General features: G+C 44.3%; 1 protein-coding gene across 1 annotated transcript in view; it reads right to left on the bottom strand.

Annotated features, from left to right (window-relative positions):
* Positions 1 to 20,000, bottom strand: part of trpm7 (transient receptor potential cation channel, subfamily M, member 7) — a 77,492-nt gene that overhangs the window by 19,774 nt on the left and 37,718 nt on the right. Inside the window, exons 21-31 of the mRNA XM_063188388.1 lie at positions 19,398 to 19,655; positions 18,716 to 18,890; positions 17,276 to 17,414; positions 15,823 to 16,004; positions 14,954 to 15,086; positions 14,024 to 14,204; positions 12,497 to 13,187; positions 7,676 to 7,797; positions 4,331 to 4,421; positions 3,734 to 3,813; positions 491 to 528 (exon numbers count right to left, since the gene is read on the bottom strand). Of these exons, the coding sequence (XP_063044458.1) occupies positions 491 to 528; positions 3,734 to 3,813; positions 4,331 to 4,421; positions 7,676 to 7,797; positions 12,497 to 13,187; positions 14,024 to 14,204; positions 14,954 to 15,086; positions 15,823 to 16,004; positions 17,276 to 17,414; positions 18,716 to 18,890; positions 19,398 to 19,655 (2,090 nt within the window). The remainder of the gene's footprint in view (positions 1 to 490; positions 529 to 3,733; positions 3,814 to 4,330; positions 4,422 to 7,675; positions 7,798 to 12,496; positions 13,188 to 14,023; positions 14,205 to 14,953; positions 15,087 to 15,822; positions 16,005 to 17,275; positions 17,415 to 18,715; positions 18,891 to 19,397; positions 19,656 to 20,000) is intronic.

The following is a 20,000-nucleotide window of genomic DNA, read 5'->3' as shown; positions in this document are numbered from 1 at the left end:
AGAGGGGGAGCGTGGCAGGGCCTGGGGCAGTGACAGTAACCGGGTTTCCATCCAAACTTCCTAGTGCCAATTTTCAACCTCACATGAGGAAACAAATATTCCATTGAAATGAATGATCCCAAATAAAACCTCCCAAACAAAGCACCACATTGAAAAAATAACCTCTGCATTTAGAATTCATCACAAGTTCACAGCTGAAATGTAAATGTGCATTCATTTGTGCATTTGTGCAAATGGCTTGTCAACACAAATTGCTAAAAGTGAACAACACTGATGTGAACAAGTTGCTTGAGAAGCCCATGGTATTGAAACCCATTGATCCTGCCACCCCCATAACAGCACAAAGAGCACACACACACGCGGCGCTCGCTGTCTTTACAGGCTGCCTGTGTGTGGCAATAAACTCCACTCACAACTACAACAGTACGCCTGACAAATCATTAACAAGCCAATGGTGGTCTTTGATGAGGCGTAGAAATCGATTACTTACAGGCTGTTGGCCTGGGCCGATTTGCCCTGCACCCGCTCCTGTAACGACAAGACAAGAGCATGACTGTGTGATCAAACAAGACAGAGTAGACGACAGTGTCATGTGGCAGACATCCAGGAACGTCACACATCACAGCAGAAGCCCTCGGGACGATAGCGGCGGCTAATCTTCAGTTTGAACACCTCCTTATCATCATCAAGTCAACTGGCAGAGGCATGTGTGAATACTAACTACTGTACTGTTACAGTTCAAATTCCAAATTTAAATACCTTAATTAATATTACACTCTTTTTTTGAAATATTTATAAGTGTATTATACGTTTTATAAGTTTACAGCATTTATAAGTGTACTAGTGTTAAACAGCCTTTCAATAGGCCCTCTTCACTGTGACGTCAGACAAGTTCCGTTTTTGAAGCAAAGCAGGAAAAACGACTACTGGTTTCCAGGGATCGTAAATTAACTTTTTTCTCTACCAGACAAAATGGCTAGTTATGTTAATCTTACTAGCCATACACACACTGACTAATGGGTCAAAGTGGCTACTAAGTTGTTTTCTTTCTACCAGCAAAACTGAAATGTCACCAGCATTTGGCCAGTTGACAGGTGCTAATTTAGAACCTTGCTGGTTTCCATGGTAAACAGTGGGGTGCAAGTTTATGTCTATGGTGCTGTTTCCACGTAGCTGGATATTTTTATATGTGGATATTTTTTTCTCCTGGTTGCATTGGTTTTGGCCTTCCGTTTCCACGTAGCAGATATGTAAAATCCAGGTATAAAAAGCAGGAGAAAAAAATATCCTATTCAGGGGGCCGAAACACATTTGTTACAATGGAGGATTTATTTTTATCCACATGTTGCGTTTACACCTCAACAGGAGAAAAAAATACCCTGCTAAAAAAATATCCTGCTACGTGGAAACAGCACCTATATGGCACCGGATGCTACTCGTCCTGCTTCAAATGCAATGAATCGAAAGTGTCTGCCGTGATGTGAAAAGGGCTAATGCATTCAGCTGGGCTGGGGATTTGGCAGTGGCATTTCAGCTTTTACTTTATTGAATCAGACTGTTAAGTCTATTTAAGTAAGTAAGCCAAGTAAGCAAAAACAAAACAAGTCCGACAGGCGGACAACAGATGCGTCCGTCTATGCCCGTTCTGAACCTTTTTTGCCCAAACGCCCCCTTGGCCTCCTCATAACCTGTCAAGGCAATTTATCAATAAGCCTACCATGTACTGTATAAGCCTGGATTTGAAAAAGTACCATAGGATTTCAACAGTGTTGGGCAATTTACTGAAAAACTGTAATGCATTGCTGATTACATGTTACTGTCTTTTCAAAATAATCCCTTACACTACATTTAGCAATGTGGGGACCTAAGGCGAATTTAGCTTAGGGGGGCCATCGGTCCATCCCATATCACATTTTTTTTAACATAAAATCTCTATTTTTGTTAGGCTATTTTTTTTTTTAAAATCAAAATTTTAAAAATTTTTTAATTACAAACATAAAAAAACAGGCAAACATTACAACCCTTTCTGGACAGATTTCAATGAATAGGCTATTTGCAATTTTGCATAGGCCTACATTAAATAAACTAAAATGTGAAATTCTCTTTTCACTTTAATATGAGAGCAGTGATGTCCCCCCCTCACTGAAGTGTTATTTCATGTGTGAGCATGATGCTGTCACCTATTTGAAGTGACGTTGATGTTGGATTTCATGGAATACTTTTAAATGCCGCTTTGGGAAGAAAACAGAGTAGGCGACAGGTGAACTGTATTTCTGTCAAAACAGTGGTTTGCAGGCGTTTGCGTTTTCACGTGGATATTGTCTTCGTGGACCGTAACAGACAAACCGTAAGTTCCATAAACTAATCAATGAGACATTGGCTACGTGTACATGATGTTTTTAAGTCCGATTTAATAAATGCGATTTAAATAGATCGGATTAAGAGTTATTTTGCGATGTGTATACATGGCACTTTCACTTAAATGCGATTAAACGTCTGGGGAAAATAAAGCATTGCGATTGGACTGAGGACGCACGTGCTGAGCGAGCCAAATAAGGCACGGGGGCGTGGTTCAATGCCACCGAGATGCAGGTCATCTTCCCCACGAAAATCGTTGCCTCAGGCGGACTGAAATCACAACATTTCCCCCTTTCTCCCTGGATCATTTACAATGCTACATTAGCTACCCTGTTAGCATAGAAAAACGAGTGGTCAAATGGTAATGTGGAGTAACTTTGTTGTGCTTCATTACTTCGTGGGGCACTTTTACATCAATATATGGAAGCCACAACATTTATAGTCGCTTAGGGACTTTAAATTAAGCAAAACTTTCATGTGAAAATCAACAGGAAGTGCCGCCATGTTTTTCTCACTGGCAAAGAGCACGGTTGGTTTGCACGCATGAGCTCCAGGCCAAAACTGAGCGACTGCCACCTTGTGGACACAAGAGGGAATCACAGGAGGGAATCACAATTCAGAAACGCATCACGGGAGGGAAACACATCACGGGAGGGCGGACGGACGGACGGACGGACGGACGGAGGGACGGACGGACGGACGGACGGACGGACGGACACCAAAGCCTCTTATAGAGATGCGTGGGACGCATCTTAAAAGTTGAAGGATGTCATCCATCAGGTACGTGTACATAAAACCAGGTGCCTCATATACAATGCTCGCTTACGCACTAAAAAAGCTACGTACATAACTTATCACGTAAGTGTTTAGATGCAATAAGACTGACTTGAAAAAGTCATGTGCGGTGAAGTTCATGTGAAACCGGATGTACCATGAGAATGTGCATGAAAACCTGTTGTTCATGCAAGGATCGATGCATCTGAATTCACATACACAAAGATTCAGAAGGACAGCCACGCAAGTCTTTGTATGTGCGGCCGCTGGCTATTAACCCATTATTGCCTAAGGCACTTGCAAAAAACACCAGCTGAATGCTTAAGCCCTTTTTGGGAAAAGATGCCCTCTGCCTAATAAAACCTAAATATTTCAGCCTCTGAAGCAGATAAAAACATGAAATCAAGTGCATTTCATGTGCATTAGAATGTGTGTTTTTTTTTTTGTTTTTTTTTTTTTTAGCTCTAACACACCCAAATTTTTAATAAAAAAAACTCAAATCTCAAGAGCCTGAATGCAGTGCATATGTTGCTAAAGGTCAAACAGCGTACATGCAGTATCAGGCTAAAATGGGTTAAGTGGTGTGTGGGGGGAGACTGACCAGAAGCAGGGCGGAGCGCGGGTCCTTGTGAACCAGGATGTCCTCTGCAGACACACGACTATGATCCCGCTTACTCAGCGCTGAGGAGGGGAATACACACACACACACACACACACACACACACACACACACACACACACACACACACACACACACACACACACACACACACACACACACACACACACACACAGACAGACACACACACACACACACACACACACACACAGACAGGCAGGCACACACACACACACAGACAGAAAAGTCAAGTTGAATTAAATAAATCTTACATTTTACATCCTGGTTGATTCAATCATCATTAAATGTTTTGATTTAAAGGTTGATTTATGATCTACCTCAAGCAAATTGTGTGTAAACAAATAACACAGAAGTGTAACAAGAAAAAACATATTCAAATGTTTATTTATAGTCATCTTGCCTCATGAATTTCAATTTTCAATGAATTGATTTCTGTAAAGCAGCTGTGCCTACATGGCTACATCAGAGTGGCTGAGAGGGCAAGAGGGGGGTGGGGGGTTGTGTGTGTGTGNGTGTGTGTGTGTGTGTGTGGGGGGGGGGGGGGTGCGGGGCACTTACTGGATTCGGGATGCAGGAAGGAGGGGTTGCGGTCGAACTCTGTGAAGCCGGCGTACGAGTTCACCGTCCTCATGTGACCTTGACTGTGACCCTGGTGGATTAGTGGCACACATGAGCACAATACACTGTAACCAATGAACCAAGCAGCCACCACCAAAAGCAAACTGGAGAGGCAGGAGTGTACAGTATGACAGAGTAATATATCCAAAAGCAAACTAGAGAGGCAGGAGTGTACAGTATGACAGGAGTGTACAGTATGACAGAGTATATATCCAAAAGCAAACTGGAGAGGCAGGAGTGTACAGTATGACAGGAGTGTACAGTATGACAGAGTATATATCCAAACGCAAACTGGAGAGGCAAGAGTGTACAGTGTGACAGAGTATATATCCAAAAGCAAACTGGAGAGGCAGGAGTGTACAGTGTGACAGAGTACATATCCAAAAGCAAACTGGAGAGGCAGGAGTGTACAGTATGACAGGAGTGTACAGTATGACAGAGTATATATCCAAAAGCAAACTGGAGAGGCAAGAGTGTACAGTGTGACAGAGTATATATCCAAAAGCAAACTGGAGAGGCAGGAGTGTACAGTATGACAGAGTATATATCCAAAAGCAAACTGGAGAGGCAGGGCCGGATAATCCATAAGGGCCAGTGGTACAGTGTCCAGGGGCACCAACCAGTTATGACCAGTGAGGAGGCGCCACAACATAAAAACTTAAAGGGACACTGTGTGAGATTTGTAGTTGTTTATTTCCAGAATTCATGCGGCCCATTCACTAATGTTACCTTTTTCATGAATACTTACCACCAGCATCAAATTCTAAGTATTCATTATGACTGGAAAAATTGCACTTTTCATACATGGAAAGAGGGATCTTCTCCATGGTCCGCCATTTTGAATTTCCAAAAATAGCCATTTTTAGCTGCAAAAATGACTGTACTTGGACCATACTAGAAAATATTTGTTTATTACTTAGTAAACTTTCATGTAAAGATCAAATTTGGCAATAGGCAGCCCAGTTTCAATGAGCAGCATAGTTGCAGTACCTTTTTTGACCATTTCCTGCACAGTGTCCCTTTAACAAATATTGTTCATAAAGGGGGCACCAGTAAGGTATAGTGCACGGCGGCACCACATTGGCTTAATACAGTCCTGTAGAGAGGTAGGAGTTTACAATATGACATAGAGTTTATATCCAACAGGTCCTACTGGAAAAAAACAAAACAATGAGAATGAGCAGAACAGCAGAGCCTCCACCAAAAACAAACGACCGAGGTAGTTGTTTTACCACACAGCACACTGCCAACAGGTACTACTGGAAAAAAGTAATGCGACTAAGCTATGAAAAGAGACTGAAAGAAAAGAGAAAAGGAGAACACAAACATGACTGGAGAAGCACATTAGTCATTCCATTTTCGTTTTTTTTGGGGTAACCAATTTCACCTCAGAGGTAAATTGCCTGGAAATTAAAATACACATTTGACTGGATTTATATTTGGAAGGCGCTGCTGAGGCAAGTCGCTTGGCAACCTGACGGCTAAAGGTACAGCCACAGCGCACGGCATGATGACACTTAGAACATAACAGCCCTGCTGTGTTCTGTGCTGCAGTGCTCCGTGTCTGAACCCTGGCGGTGGAGGGGCACAGTGTGTACTGTGTGTGCTATGTCTGCCCGCTGACACGGAGGTGGAGGTGGTGTAGTGGTACACATGTGGCGTGTCTGTTCCCTGGTGTACTGGGCGGTGATAGTGGTACTTGCATTCTGTGTACACTGTGTGATCCCTGGAGTAATTGTGTTATGCTGTCTGTCGGTGACAGCAATTTCCTCGGGTTACTGTTGTTCCTGGAACGACGTCGCAAAGTTGGCCCTGGATCAACATCTGGTTTATCTTACGTATGTAGGCCTATTATATGTCTGATTCGGAAAATTAGCGGGCATGCTAAGTGCCGTCACAGTGGCTTCTACGATGTGGAACTGTGCCTAAACCAAAACTAATACCTAAACATAACCTGTCAGTGAAAATGTGTGTACACCAACCTAACAACATGCCAAACTACGCCTTTACCGAAACATATTCCTAAACTTAACCTGTCAGTGAATAATGTATTTTGCAACAGCATGCCACTTCTGCATGGAACTGATCTTCACCCATACGGCAGAAGATGTTGATCCAGGGCCAACTTTGCGTTCCAGGAACAACAGTAACCCAAGGAAATGGCGGTCACCGCTGTCTGTCTGATCCCTGAGAAAGTGCCAGGCGGTGGTGTACATGTCCTGTGCTAAGGGACACTGGTGGGCTACAGTCTTTTCTGTGTAACGTGTCTGGGCCCTGACGTGGTGTTGGGCGGTGTAGTGGGGCATGTTGTGCTGTGTCGGGGCCCTGACGTGGTGTTGGGCGGTGTAGTGGGGCATGTTGTGCTGTGTCGGGGCCCTGACATGGTGTTGGGCGGTGTAGTGGGGCATGTTGTGCTGTGTCGAGTCTCTGACATGGTGTTGGGCGGTGCAGTGGGGCATGTTGTGCTGTGTCGAGTCTCTGACATGATTTTAGGCGGTGCAGTGAGATGTACTGGGCTAAAGGACACTTGCCCTTCAATACCCTTGGCTTAGGCGGTGCAGTGGGTTATGCGTCATGTCGGGCCTCTTGACATGGTGTTAGGTGGTGTAGTGTAGTGGGTTAGATGGATATTCATAACACGAATCATGCAGGTCGAGAATTAATAACAACAAAGTCACACGTCACCTGGGTGACGTCACCCGGTGACCTCGTGTCAGGGGTTAAGACACCAGTGAACCCAGGAAGTGACCTCTTGGCAAATCTTCTCGTATACACTCAAGAGCGACTGCCAAGCTCTGGCGGTCATCCGGAACTCATAGAACTGTGGTTATATGCATAACCCTATGTTAGGTGGTATAGTGGGTTATGTGTGCCGTGTCGGTCGTGCCGGTGTGGCATGTCGGGTCTGTAAAGAAGCCAATTGGAGCCAATTTGGATTGGATTGGAGCCAATTTTGGTCCCCTAGGGGAAAATCTTTCTCTGCATTTATCCCATTTGGACTAGTGAATCACATTGAAGTACACAGACTAGTCCGTAGCGGTGGGCTGCCTGCTGAGCGGCGCCCGGGGAGCAGTGTGGGGGTTAGGACCCTTGCTCAAGGGCACTTCAGCCGTGGTTCAGTCGGGCATTGAACCGGAAACCCTTGGGTTGCCAACCCAGTGCTCTAACCACTGAGCCACTGTGATATGGTGTTAGTCGGTGTAGTGGTTCATGTGTGCCGTGTGGGGTCTGTGACATAGTGTTAAGGCGTGTAGTGGGTTATGTGCTGAGCTAAAGGACACTGACCATGGCCTTGGCTTTCTTGGCTGCAGCGGACTGTTGGCTGGCACCTGCAGCCGTAGCAGCACTAGTAGCAGCAGATTCGCCTCTGGGAAAGGAGGGTTGCAGATCCACGTCATCTTTATGACCTTGAGGAGAGAGAGAGAGAGAGAGAGAGAGAGAGAGAGAGAGAGAGAGAGAGAGAGAGAGAGAGAGAAAGAGAGAAAGAGAGACAGAAAGACAGAGGGAGAGAGTGATGTATAGATAGAGCACACAAGAGAGAGGGAGAGATAATGAGAGAGCGAAAGCAAGAGAGAGAGTGAGGGAAAGAGACAGTGAAGGAGAGAAAGAGAGAGGCAGAGGCACAGGACAGACGTTAGTCGACGTGGACAGGTGGCCGCTGTGGCAGCACTGTTGACTTTTGCAGATGATTAATTCAGTCTGTTAAGTCACACCTGGAAAAGTTCCACACAAACATTTTACAACATCCCGGATGTGACTGTACGCCACAGGTCTGGATTACACCTACATACCAACAAACAATCTAGTGTAAGCATATAAAGTACGTGGGCTTATCTACGTGTTGGGAGTACTACATCTCTCAGAATATCATGTTACATTGCTGATGATGTGTTTGCAGTATCACAGCTATTTGGTTCTACTTTGTTTGAGAACAGAGGACTCCCCATTGAAGTCATATCTGCTGAGCTACATGCAATATGAACCCCTACGCAGACACAACGGTGCAGATGCAACAATACTCTAAACGTAATCATGTTTGTGTGGAACATTTCCAAAGACATTTTCTTTTTCCATTCCCAATCTGAGTTACTATTTGACCCAAATGCAGATGACAAAAAAACGACAAATAGCAAAAACAAATACAACTAATCACGAACCAATGCTCGTTAATGTGGGTTGATACAGTCGCATTCCGGTGTTCCTTTGGCAATTTGTCCTTTGAATTTGAGCACAAGCCAGAGCAGATAATATTTAAATGGTGTTAAAAGGGTTGAAAAGGAAAATAATGTAATAGAGTTCAGCACGAGAATAGACTAAATATAAATAAAGAACCCATGATACAGTACCACTGTGTCTTTGCACACACAGAGTTACCAAGTGCAGCCTCTGATACGCAGCCTGAATTTGATCAATCTGCTGGCACACTTTGCTAAACACCTGGTAGAGTAGTGCGAGTAATTAACGACCTGGCGGAGGTGTTGTGCTAATTAGATAATTAGTATGCTACCTCACAGTTAGCAGCTAATGTGGCAAGTAGCTGCTCAATCTAAAATGCACTTCACATTACAGATCACTAATAAGGTGGTCATTGTAGTCATTTCCATGCAATTTCAGGCTATAGGCTATTACCATGCAATTTCCAAAAAATACTTGGCTTTATGGATTTGACAAAGATATACAGTATATCAGGAAAGTGAGTACACCCCTCACAGTTTTTGCAGATTTGTGAGCATATCTTTTCATAGGAAAGTATTACAGAAGTTTCACTTTGACACAATGATTGGTGACCTTTTACAGTGAAATGCTTTCCTATGAAATGATATACTCACAAATCTGCAAAAACTGTGAGGGGTGTACTCACTTTCGTGATATACTGTACATTTTTTCCATTGAAATTACATAGCAATTGCCATACCAATACAACCTTATTAGCGATTCGTAATGTAAAGTGTATAGTCATTCACTACTTAATGGACTGCGTGTAGGGAGCAAAGCAATGCCACCCTACCCTGAATACATCCCCAGGGTGGAACTCAAAATGGTTCCTTCTGTCATTTCCTGTTGCTTGAAGCCTTGTGACACAAGGCTCGACATAATCAATTATCAAAGTTATTCAATATCTCCTGAAAGCATAATTGTGTTGACAGCAGGGAAACGTTATTTTTTCTCCACAGAGACAGAGCAACACTGATGCAAGAGCCCACAAGCAACAGGAACGGACAGGAGGAATTAGGGTTTTCACTTTACTTGACGCCGGTGTCATATGCATGTCATTACAGTGTCGTAATAGTGTCATGACACAGTCATAGATAAGTCATAAACATTATGCCCATGTCATAAACATTTTATTACTTTTGGCCTTAAGTGACATTCGGTTATGGCAAAGACAACCTTCGGTTTATGACATGTGCCATGACACTTATGACACTGTAATGACATGCCTATTACACCGGCGTCAAGTAAAGTGTTACCGGTGAGTATTAGTGTGAGTTCCACCCCTATAGTGAATGAGTGAAGCAGTCAGGCATGGCCACCGAGTAGACTATAGCACACCATAATCATTACATTACAAGCTGAAGGTCAGATAGTAACCCATAACAGATGTGAAATCAAGGTCACCCACTTTCACCCACCTCACACACACACACACACACACACACACACACACACACACACACACACACACACACACACACACACACACACACACACACACACACACACACACACACACACACACACACACTGAACATTAGCCACCAGTTAGTTCACAGGCACAACAGTCAAATGGTCATTAATAACACAACACCATGATTCCTTGTCCACTTGCCTTTGGGTAGTTAATATACTTGTAGTTGTTGAGAGAGCAACGCTCATGTTCATCTTTCTGTCTGCCACATCTGAAATGTTGTTTTGGGTGACACTGATTTGGGGACGGATGGCTATATCTACGTAGCCTTGTCATTTCCTGAATTAAAGCCAATAAAAACACTGCCTGACCAGCAGCAGCCCACACTATACACGCAGACCCCGATAAGGGCTTCTACAATAATGTCTACACATCCTGACCCGATAAGGGCTTCTACAATAATGTCTACACATCCTGACTCGACACTTTTTGGATTCAATAATGCTCCGTCTGTAGATGTGGGCTGTTTTCTAAATGAAGGGGGTGAGGCAAGGCCAGACTGTCCTCCAGCGATCGGCAATACAAAGCAGATGTGGCTCAAGCAAGACAGACAGAAAGACAGAAGTCTGGAAAACACGTAGTAGACCCTTGGCAGAGTCTGAAATCCTCCCTCGTCCACTCACTCTACTGCGCACTGCATATTAGGAAGCTCAATAAGGCAGCTCCCATTCTATATAGAGCAATATACGTACGTGAATACTGGACGAGTGAAGATTTCAGGACCCCATTTCTCGAAAGCATCGTTGCTAACCAGTTAGCATCGTAGTAGGTTGCCAATGGGAAGTTGCATTGCAACCAAGTAAGTTGCTAACTTAGTTAGCAACAACAGTTTCGAGAAACACACTCCAGAAACAGTCCTTGAATGTTTTTTTTTTTAGTGATAGACCCCTCCCCTTTCCCATCACAATACAAAATGTTATGAAAAACACCATATCATCCATATATCCTTTCAAACAGAGCCCAAAGAAAGAATACCTCCATGCACAGGACAGAGGACAGCAGTCGCTAACACTTTATTTTAGGGATACATCTATTAGCAATAATACATACAATGTTAATGCCTGCATAAGTAACTTGTAAGGCATGTACTAAGCAAACACTAAGGCCTACTAGGTCCTTACTAAGGTTAAATTGGTAATAAATCCCTTATTATAACAAGACATTTGCGAATACATGAGTAACAAATGTTTGATTTTGCTTTATACATGCCTTACAATGTACTTATACAGGGACATTGTATGTATTAGTGCTAATAGATGTGTCCCTAAAATAAAGTGTTACCCAGCTGTCCTTATATTAGGTTAGGTGATAAGAGACGTTGTGAGTTGTCCATCAAAACAAACCCAGGTAACACTTTAGAATAAGTACCTATTCACAGCTTTAAAAACATGTCATAAATAAGGAACTATTTATCGACAAAATGTTTACAAATGTTTATAAATGGGCAAGAAATATGAACACAGCAGACACAGCGCAGTCGCATCGGTCCTGGAAGTTTCTCCTCCAAAGACCAGAAGGCATGAAACCACATAAAACTCACACAGTAGAAGTTGATTCCCACTCCACTGTGCAGTCGTAGTTTGGTTATTAGCCATTTACAAACATCTGTAAATGCTTTGCTAAATGTTCATTATTATTACATGTTAATAAAGTGTTTATAAAGCTGTGAATAGGTAGCTTCTTCTTCTTATGCGTTACCCAAACCCCAAACCAAAACACAAACGCTCCACCCCAAGAGCAGGCCGGCAACCACGCACCCCTCGTTCCGATAACCACAAACCCGAAGCAGGGGCTCAAACCTCGTACTCTGGCTGCTCGTCTCAGCTTGCACAGCACTCCTTTACCAATCTGCCTACGCTTTATGGGCTCGGCAGGGGCAGGGGCCGGGGGGGCGTGGGCCACGTCCACCTGGGAACTCCAGCGCACAACAGGAGCAGAGCGACCACCCGGCTCACGACGGGGAGGACTGCCGACATCTCCGAAGGGGGGTGACGATTTGGGGGTGGATGGACTGGGAGGGTCAGGGGATGTCGGGGACACTGGGGACACTGGGGGCGTCTGATTCGTACTATCCTGACTATCTACTTCGATACTAACCTTAACACACCCCTCATCCTCATCCTCATCACCATCACCATCATCAGAGAAGGCTTCATTCACATAGCCCGCGCCAGCGTCCCTCTTAGTGCAAGCGGGCAAGGACACAGGACGGCCCTTCTTAGTAGTAGGAGTAGTAGTAGAGCAAGCGGGAAGGGAAACGGGACGCGCCACGTCGGACGTCTTTGACACCACCAGCACAGTGGGACAGGCAGAGCTGGAATCCTCATCCACCTCTTTCTCCTCCTCCTCCTCCTCCTCCTCCTCCTCGCTGTTGCTCTCTTGCTGGGCATCTCTACTAGGACCAGGATCAGACTTACCAACGAAGGCCCCGAACTCCACGGCGGAGCCCTCGGACAGGGGCGGGTCGTGCTCGGGCTGGGAGGCCAGGGAGAGCCTGCGCGTGGCATCGGTGGGTTGGGAGGGGGTGCTGACGAAGAACTGTGCTGCCGCGGCGGCCGCCCCGTAAGCGTGGCCAGCAGGGGCTCCAGGGAGGCTACTGGGGGAGTCCTCCACCAGGGGGCGGCCTCCAGGGTGCCGGCTCATGTAGGAGTGGCGACGCAGATGCAGCTCCGCGGGAGGACCCACCCCGGCGGTACCCGCAGCGCCGGAGGCGGTTGCCGAGGCGAAGGAGGCGGCACTGTGGGTTAAGGCACTGCTGCCCGAAGGACCGGCCTCCGGGATGTTGAGCGCGGCCGACGCTGACGCCGAGGACAGGGATGCTGCGGAGGACGTCGGCAAGGCGCCCAGGGCCCGCCTCTCGGGACTCAGGGCCAGAGCCTGCTCTGAACCGCCGGGTCTCCGGGGGAGCACCTCGTAGGCGCCGCTGCCGAACAGTGACTCGGCGATGTTGCCCGAGGAGGGAGGCATGTGCGGTGGCAGGGGCAGGGGCGGGGGGAAGTAGGCGGCACTGTGGCGGGCGAGGGCGGACGACTTGTGGGGAAGACCGGACACGTTGCCGTCCGCTACGCTAGAGGCCAAGTTCTTGGTGATGCTCAGCTCCCTTGTGATCTGGGTAGAGAAGAGAAGAGAAGAGAAGAGAAGAGAAGAGAAGAGAAGAGAAGAGAATAGAAGAGAAGAGAAGAGAAGAGAAGAGAAGAGAAGAGAAGAGAAGAGAAGAGAAGAGAAGAGAAGAGAAGAGAAGAGAAGAGAAGAGAAGAGAAGAGAAGAGAAGAGAAGAGAAACTTTAATTGAAATTCTTTAAAAGCCTGATTTACAAAGTAGCTGGGCAGCTAGCAGCTATGCCCTGGGTCGCCAGCAGAGCAGCACCATAGGATCCATTAGTAGAGTAGAGTACCATTTATTAATCCTTGTGGAAATTATTATTATTATCATTAATATTACTACAGTACTCCTAAACTCTTCTATCTAAAGTGATTTACATTTATTACAGGGCATTTGTTACAGTCCTTGAAGCCATTTGAGGTTATGTGTCTGTTAGTCCCCCACTTACAAACACAAGAGTGAAAAGATACAATATTAACTTGGGCATATTTCCAAGGACCACCATGGAAATACGTTCTTTTGGGGTTTTTTTTTGTGTGACATCCTTTTGACACGCTGTGCAAGGGTACATCAAAAACATTCTTTTCATTTACTTATTTTAAACTTCGTAGAGTATCAACAAAGAAGATCAAACAATCAATCTCTCAACCAACAAATCATCCAATCAATCATCCAATCAATCAATCAATCAATCAATCAATCAATCAATCAATCAATCAATCAATCAATCAATCAATCAATCAACCAACCAATCAACCAACCAACCAACCAACCAGTCAATCAAACCAACCAATCAACCAATCAAATCAGGCCATGGTTGCCTATAATCATCCCTTGCTCACCTGGTTGTGCACCTTGCTGGCTTCAGAGGCGTGCTGAGCGGTCAGGGACTTCAGGGTGTCCACGGTGAGGGCCGAGAGGTCCTGCAGGTGTCCGATCTGGGAGTCGAGCGTGTGCAGCGAGCGCTTGATGAAGTTGACCTTGTTGCCCACCTCCTTCATCTGGATGAACATGCTCTCCACCCTGGGTGACAAGGAGGAGGAAGAGGAGGAGGAAGAAAGACGAAGAAGGAAGGAGGAAGGAGGAGGAGGAAGAGGAGGAAGGAGGAAAGACGAGGAAGGAGGAGGGGGAGGAGGAGGAGGAAGAGGAGAGGGAGGAGGAGGAGGGGGAGGTGGAGGAGGAGGAAGAGGAGGAGGAAAGACGAAGAAGGAAGGAGGAAGGAGGAGGAGGAAGAGGAGGGGGAGGAGGAGGAGGAAGAGGAGAGGGAGGAGGAGGGGAAGGAGGAGGAGGAAGAGGAGGGGAGGAGGAAGAGGAGGAAGCAGAGGAGGAGGAAGAGGAGGGGAGGAGGAAGAGGAGAAGGAGGAAGAGGGGGGAGGAGGAAGAGGAGGAGGAGGAGGAGGAGAAGGAGGAAAAGGGCGGGGAGGAGGAAGAGGAGGAGGATGAGGAGGAAGAGGAGGGGGGGAGAGGAGGGGAGGAGGAAGAGGAGGAGGAGGAGGATGAGGGGAAGGAGGAGGAAGAGGAGGAGGAAGAGGAGGGGAGGAGGAAGAGGAGAAGGAGGAAGAGAAGGGAGGATTACATGGAGCCAGCGGAGGAGGACGAAGAGGCATTATTTCAGTATGTCACATGCAGTTACATACAGAGGCACTCGAGACTATGACACAAAATGAGTCAAAATATTGTACGTCATGAAGAAATGAATCCAGAACTACGCTATCAAATTACACTGTGGACGATGAACTGCCCTGCTATGTAGGTAGGTCACCAGACCTTACCTGTCCGAGGTAACCCTGATTCTCTCGTCGCTGCCCGTGTGGAACTGGTCGTCCTTCTCGTGGAAGTAGGTCTCCACACACTGCTCCTCAAAGTCATGCAGCTTCTTCTGATCCTCCTCAGTCTGAAACAGCTCTGAGGGGGGACAAGGTGGAGATACAGGTGCTTACTGGACAATGAATACAACATTGCTGAAGGTGCACTTTGTAGGATGGTGGCTACAGAAGGTATTGCAACTATGCTGTTCATTAAAACGGTGCTGCCTATTGCCAAATTTGATCTAATTTGATTTAATATTTACTTAAATACTTACCTAAGTCCAGTAAGTGTTGCAGCTAAAAAATGTAAATTTCTGGAAATTCAAAATTGTGGACCATGAAGATCCCCCTGTTCATTTAGGAAAATGCAATTTTCCCAGTTATAATGAATACTTAGAATTTGATGGTGGTATTCAGGAAAGAGTTAACATTTGTGAATGGGCAACATGAATTCTGTAAATAAACTACTAAAAAAAATTACAAAGTTCACCTTTAAGTAAAGTTTCTCATCCATCATAAGTCATCATAGTGATTGAGCTTTCATGATGTAATGATGAAAATGTTCACCGTTGTGTCGCACATGAAATCAAAGATACTACTTTCATTGTGACTATCGGGTACAACTAGAAGTCAACATTTTACGTCGACACCCTATACTTCTGCCTCCCATATTCATCATGCGTTTACTACAATGAAGGAAGAGCATTAAGTATTCAAATGAATAATGTAACATATAAGTTCACAATACATAATATAATGAAGTAATATATTCAATATGTGATGAATGAACATTGAACATGAATGATATCATGTGTAATGTGCAGTTGGCGTACTGGGGCCGTATGTCTGGTCCTTCTTCCTCTTGCGGCAGAGGTAGGCGAAGAGGGAAGCCAGGTGGCTGAGGAAGATAAGGGGAGGGGGCAGCACCGGCCTCTCGTGATACACCATGATGAAGTGGTAGCGCTGGTACTTCCACACCAGGTTGGACATGGATTTGACTTGCAGATACACATTGCTGCGGCCAGGACACAGAGAGGGAGAGAGAGAGAGAGAGAGAGAGAGAGAGAGAGAGAGAGAGAGAGAGAGAGAGAGAGAGAGAGAGAGAGAGAGAGAGAGAGAGAGAGAGAGAGAGAGAGAGAGAGAGAGAGAGAGAGATTTAAGTATGCAAACATGAGTTCCACAGACAATCACCTGTGTTATCGGGGGATTACAAAAGGTTTTACAGTGTCAGCTCTGCCTCAAAGAGGACCTTTCAGTCTTCTGGCCGCACGTCATCATAAAAAATACAATTACATCTGAATTATGGCCTTTAACGGAAAAAGCACATCAATTCACAGAACAGAATAATAATGTTATGAGTCATTGAGTTCAGTTTATAATGTAGGTCTAAAACCAAGTGCAGGTCATTGGGGACAAAGAAGTAAAAAACAAAACAAAAACAATTATAGACTTAGATGTATTGCGTTCATCATATCTTCTTGTTAAAACCATTCATAAACTCCATAATAGTAATTTGTTTTCTTTTGTTAAAGACGTGTTTAACTTTTTTGTTACACCGCTGAAACACGTCAGGTAAAGGAAAAAACATTTACATGTCTGTGAAAATGTGGCCGCATATCACGGTCAGGATGAACACTGCGCCTGGGGTGCAGGTGGAAGGGTCGGTACACAGAAAATATTTAAGTGTTTTTTTTTAATTTACGGACACCAAAAGTATACATGCGTGAAGGCACCGCAAAGAAAAGAAATCGTACACAAATGAACACGGCAGCAAATGAACCCACTTAACTTTCCCTGATACATCAGCAGCATCAAAATTGAAAACTAACAAAGGAAGCACAGAGCCAGCTACTTCTGCTCAGCAGCTGCTCCTACCTCAAACACCAGGGGCCTCATGTACAAAACTTACTTACGCACAAAAAAGCTCCGTAAGTAACTTTCCACAAACATTTTCAGATGTACCAATACTGACTTAGCATGAAAAAGTGCACGTTTACTAAATTTCATGTGAAATTGGACATACCACATGAATCAGCATGAACACCTGTTTATGTGTGGAGTGATACATTTAAGATTTTCAGGTGCAAATGCATTTTTTCAGATATTCACTTACGCAAAGATTCAGTAAGAAATCTACAGAAGTCTTTGTACATGAGGCCCCTGGTCTGAATTTGTCTCTCTCTCCTGCTCATCGAGTGCAGCTCTTTAAAACCATTGAGAAGGGTGAGACTACCTTCTCACAGTCTAAAAACCTAAGGAAACGAACAACTAAAATCATGGACTTACTTGAAGAAGGCGATGAGGAGGTTGACCATGAGGATATACTGAACAAAGAGGTAGACGGCTTGAAGGAGAGGGGTCAGCCACACCCCAGCTCTACACAGACCCTTATCCCGCATGGTTTCCTCCAAATTATCAGCGCACACTGCAAAGGGGAACAGGAGCTATGTAAGACACAGCAGTAGCAGCATGGCACAACAGCTGCACTAAATGGATCTTGTTCCCAACATTTGTTTTTACACAAATCAGTCATGTACAGTACATCACACTTCTCAAAATGAGGTGATGTTTTAAGCGCTAAGTATGAGGCTAAAATGACAGCTCCAAAACATATCAATTATAATGACTTCTCTAGCTCATGCTGTCAATTTATTTGTTTTACCTCATTTTCTGAAAGGTTTGTGTTGTGGGTTTTATTAAAAAAAACAAATATTACTGGCAATTCAATCAATTCTTACAGTTGAAATAATAACATTTTGTGGCTTTCATAAAACGAGTATTTGACTTAAAATATCCATCACTATCACTGTCACAATAAGCCATAAACAATGTTCCGTATATCAGTACAAACCAAACATCGGAAAAAGTGTTGCTCGGGAGATTAGAAGTGCACTACTACTGACACTGGTAAAACTGAGGTTGATTGAGGAATAACATATTTTAAAACTGTTTTAAAACAGCTTTACGACATACAACTTCTGCCAATTTCAATATGCTGTTGTATTGCTCACGAACGCTACCCTTGACTTGTCAGTACCCGTTGATGCTGCATCTTTTTGAGTCAGCCCTTTCCGAGATCTGAGCTATTCTTATGGGGGCAGACTTTGTTTACATTCAAAACTTTGCTAACATAGGCCTACTCCAAATATTATCCCAAAAGGTATCGCTGTTTTTTAGTTGTCTCCTGATGTTACATAACCTTTTGGATGTTATTGGGAATAAATCAAGATACATTTTTTTTTTTTTAAGTTAACATACACCTGCCCCCATTACAATGACCAGGATCTCAGAAAAGGCTGAAAAAAAAAATCTCAGGTACTGACAAGTCCAGGGTAGTGTGAGTATTACAACTGCATGTTGAAATTGGCAGAGGTTACCCTTTAAGTTGTTGTTCTATGCTTCACTTTTTAACCGTGCAAAAACCCCTCAAAAACTCATGATTTTATTTACTCCATAGAATTCCTCAACTCTGTGATGGAGAAAGTGCATCTAGAGTAGGTGTGCCAGGACAGCAGGTCTCCCGGGAGTGGTGAGAAGGTGATGAGATCTGTTTGATTAGGCTCTCGTGGAGGTTTGATTTCCCAATGTGGTGCTGGTGCCGGTGCTGATGGTGGTGGTGGTGCGAATCAGGGTCCCATGCGGTGGTCGAGAGGATGGTCCGTAGTAATAATAATAATAATAATAAAAAAGAAAACTCTCCCTTACCAGTATGATAGTCGTCCTTACCATCGATTTCATATGCGTACACTTCACCGTACATCATCCAGTAGGGCTGGAAGACCACCTCCTTGGCCAGGTTCCACGAGGCCGTCTCGTTGGGGTACAGGATAGCCTGTCTGGGGACGCCGTAGCTCAGCAGCACGATGGCCATGATCACCACGATGTAGAACATGTTGGCCACCTAAACAAAGAATAGAGTAGAGTAGAGTATGATAGAGTATAAGAGTGGAGTACAGTAGAGTACAGTATAATAGAGTAGAGTAGAGTATAATAGAGTACAGTAGAGTAGAGTATACTAGAGTAGAGTAGAGTATAGTAGAGTAGAGTAGAGTAGAGTGGAGAAAAGTATAATAGAGTAGAGTAGAGTAGAGTAGAATAGAATAGAATGTCTTCATCGATCGCAAAAGAAATTAAGTATTACAATAAATGCTTAGTTTTGATGCACTGTTACAATACAGAATTGGTTTTGCAATGGACATTGGTGTCAAGACCAGATTCAGACAGTTGAAAACCATGCCACATTTTTTCTGGCGACTTGAGTAAATAGCGTGTCTTAAGCGCTTGTTGGCTGATTTAGAGCAAGTTGGATCAACTTTCTAAACCCGGGATCAACATCATTTGTTATGGTGTATTGTAATACTGTAACAATGATGTGGAAAAAGGAAAAAGGATCCTGGTGGAAACGAACCATTTTGCCGATCATCATGACGTAAGGCCCAGCTTGTTGGTTGACTGCCAGGATGTCGAGGAGACGCACGTACCAAAATATAATATTCAAGCAATACATAATTCTCCCGGCCACAAACACCTCTCCGTCCGGATGGCCAAACCTCAGGCCGAACCCCACGAAGAAAGACACAATTGCGGCAAAGTCCGATATGTTAAAATAGTCACTGAACCACACTTTGATCTTCTGACCTATTTTCCCAGCCTCAGACATAAACATCTGCAGAAAGACAAAACAGGAAGAGAAAAACAAACAAACAAACAAAACAAAAAAACAATGAGAGAGGATTCCTGAAGAACACATCCTATTGCGCGCTAAAAAAAGTGAAGCAGAGAACAGCTTCAAAAAGGAAGTAAACAACCAACATGGATTTCTTGTTCAGCTGGTTTAACATAACCAGGCCATGTTTATTTTTAAGAATACACTGTATATACCAACAAAAAATATCCCTGATTTTTTAAAAAGTTGCTTGAAAGCGAGACTTTTTATGGTGTGAATCCCAGAGTCAGATTTATTTGAGACTTCAAAAACTAGGCAAATATACTACATTGTTTTTTAATTATT

This window comes from Engraulis encrasicolus, chromosome 22, assembly GCF_034702125.1.
Source record: "Engraulis encrasicolus isolate BLACKSEA-1 chromosome 22, IST_EnEncr_1.0, whole genome shotgun sequence".
Lineage (NCBI taxonomy): Eukaryota > Metazoa > Chordata > Actinopteri > Clupeiformes > Engraulidae > Engraulis > Engraulis encrasicolus.
The sequence above is the reverse complement of the archived record's forward strand: the minus strand, read 5'-3'. Positions and strand labels throughout refer to the sequence as shown.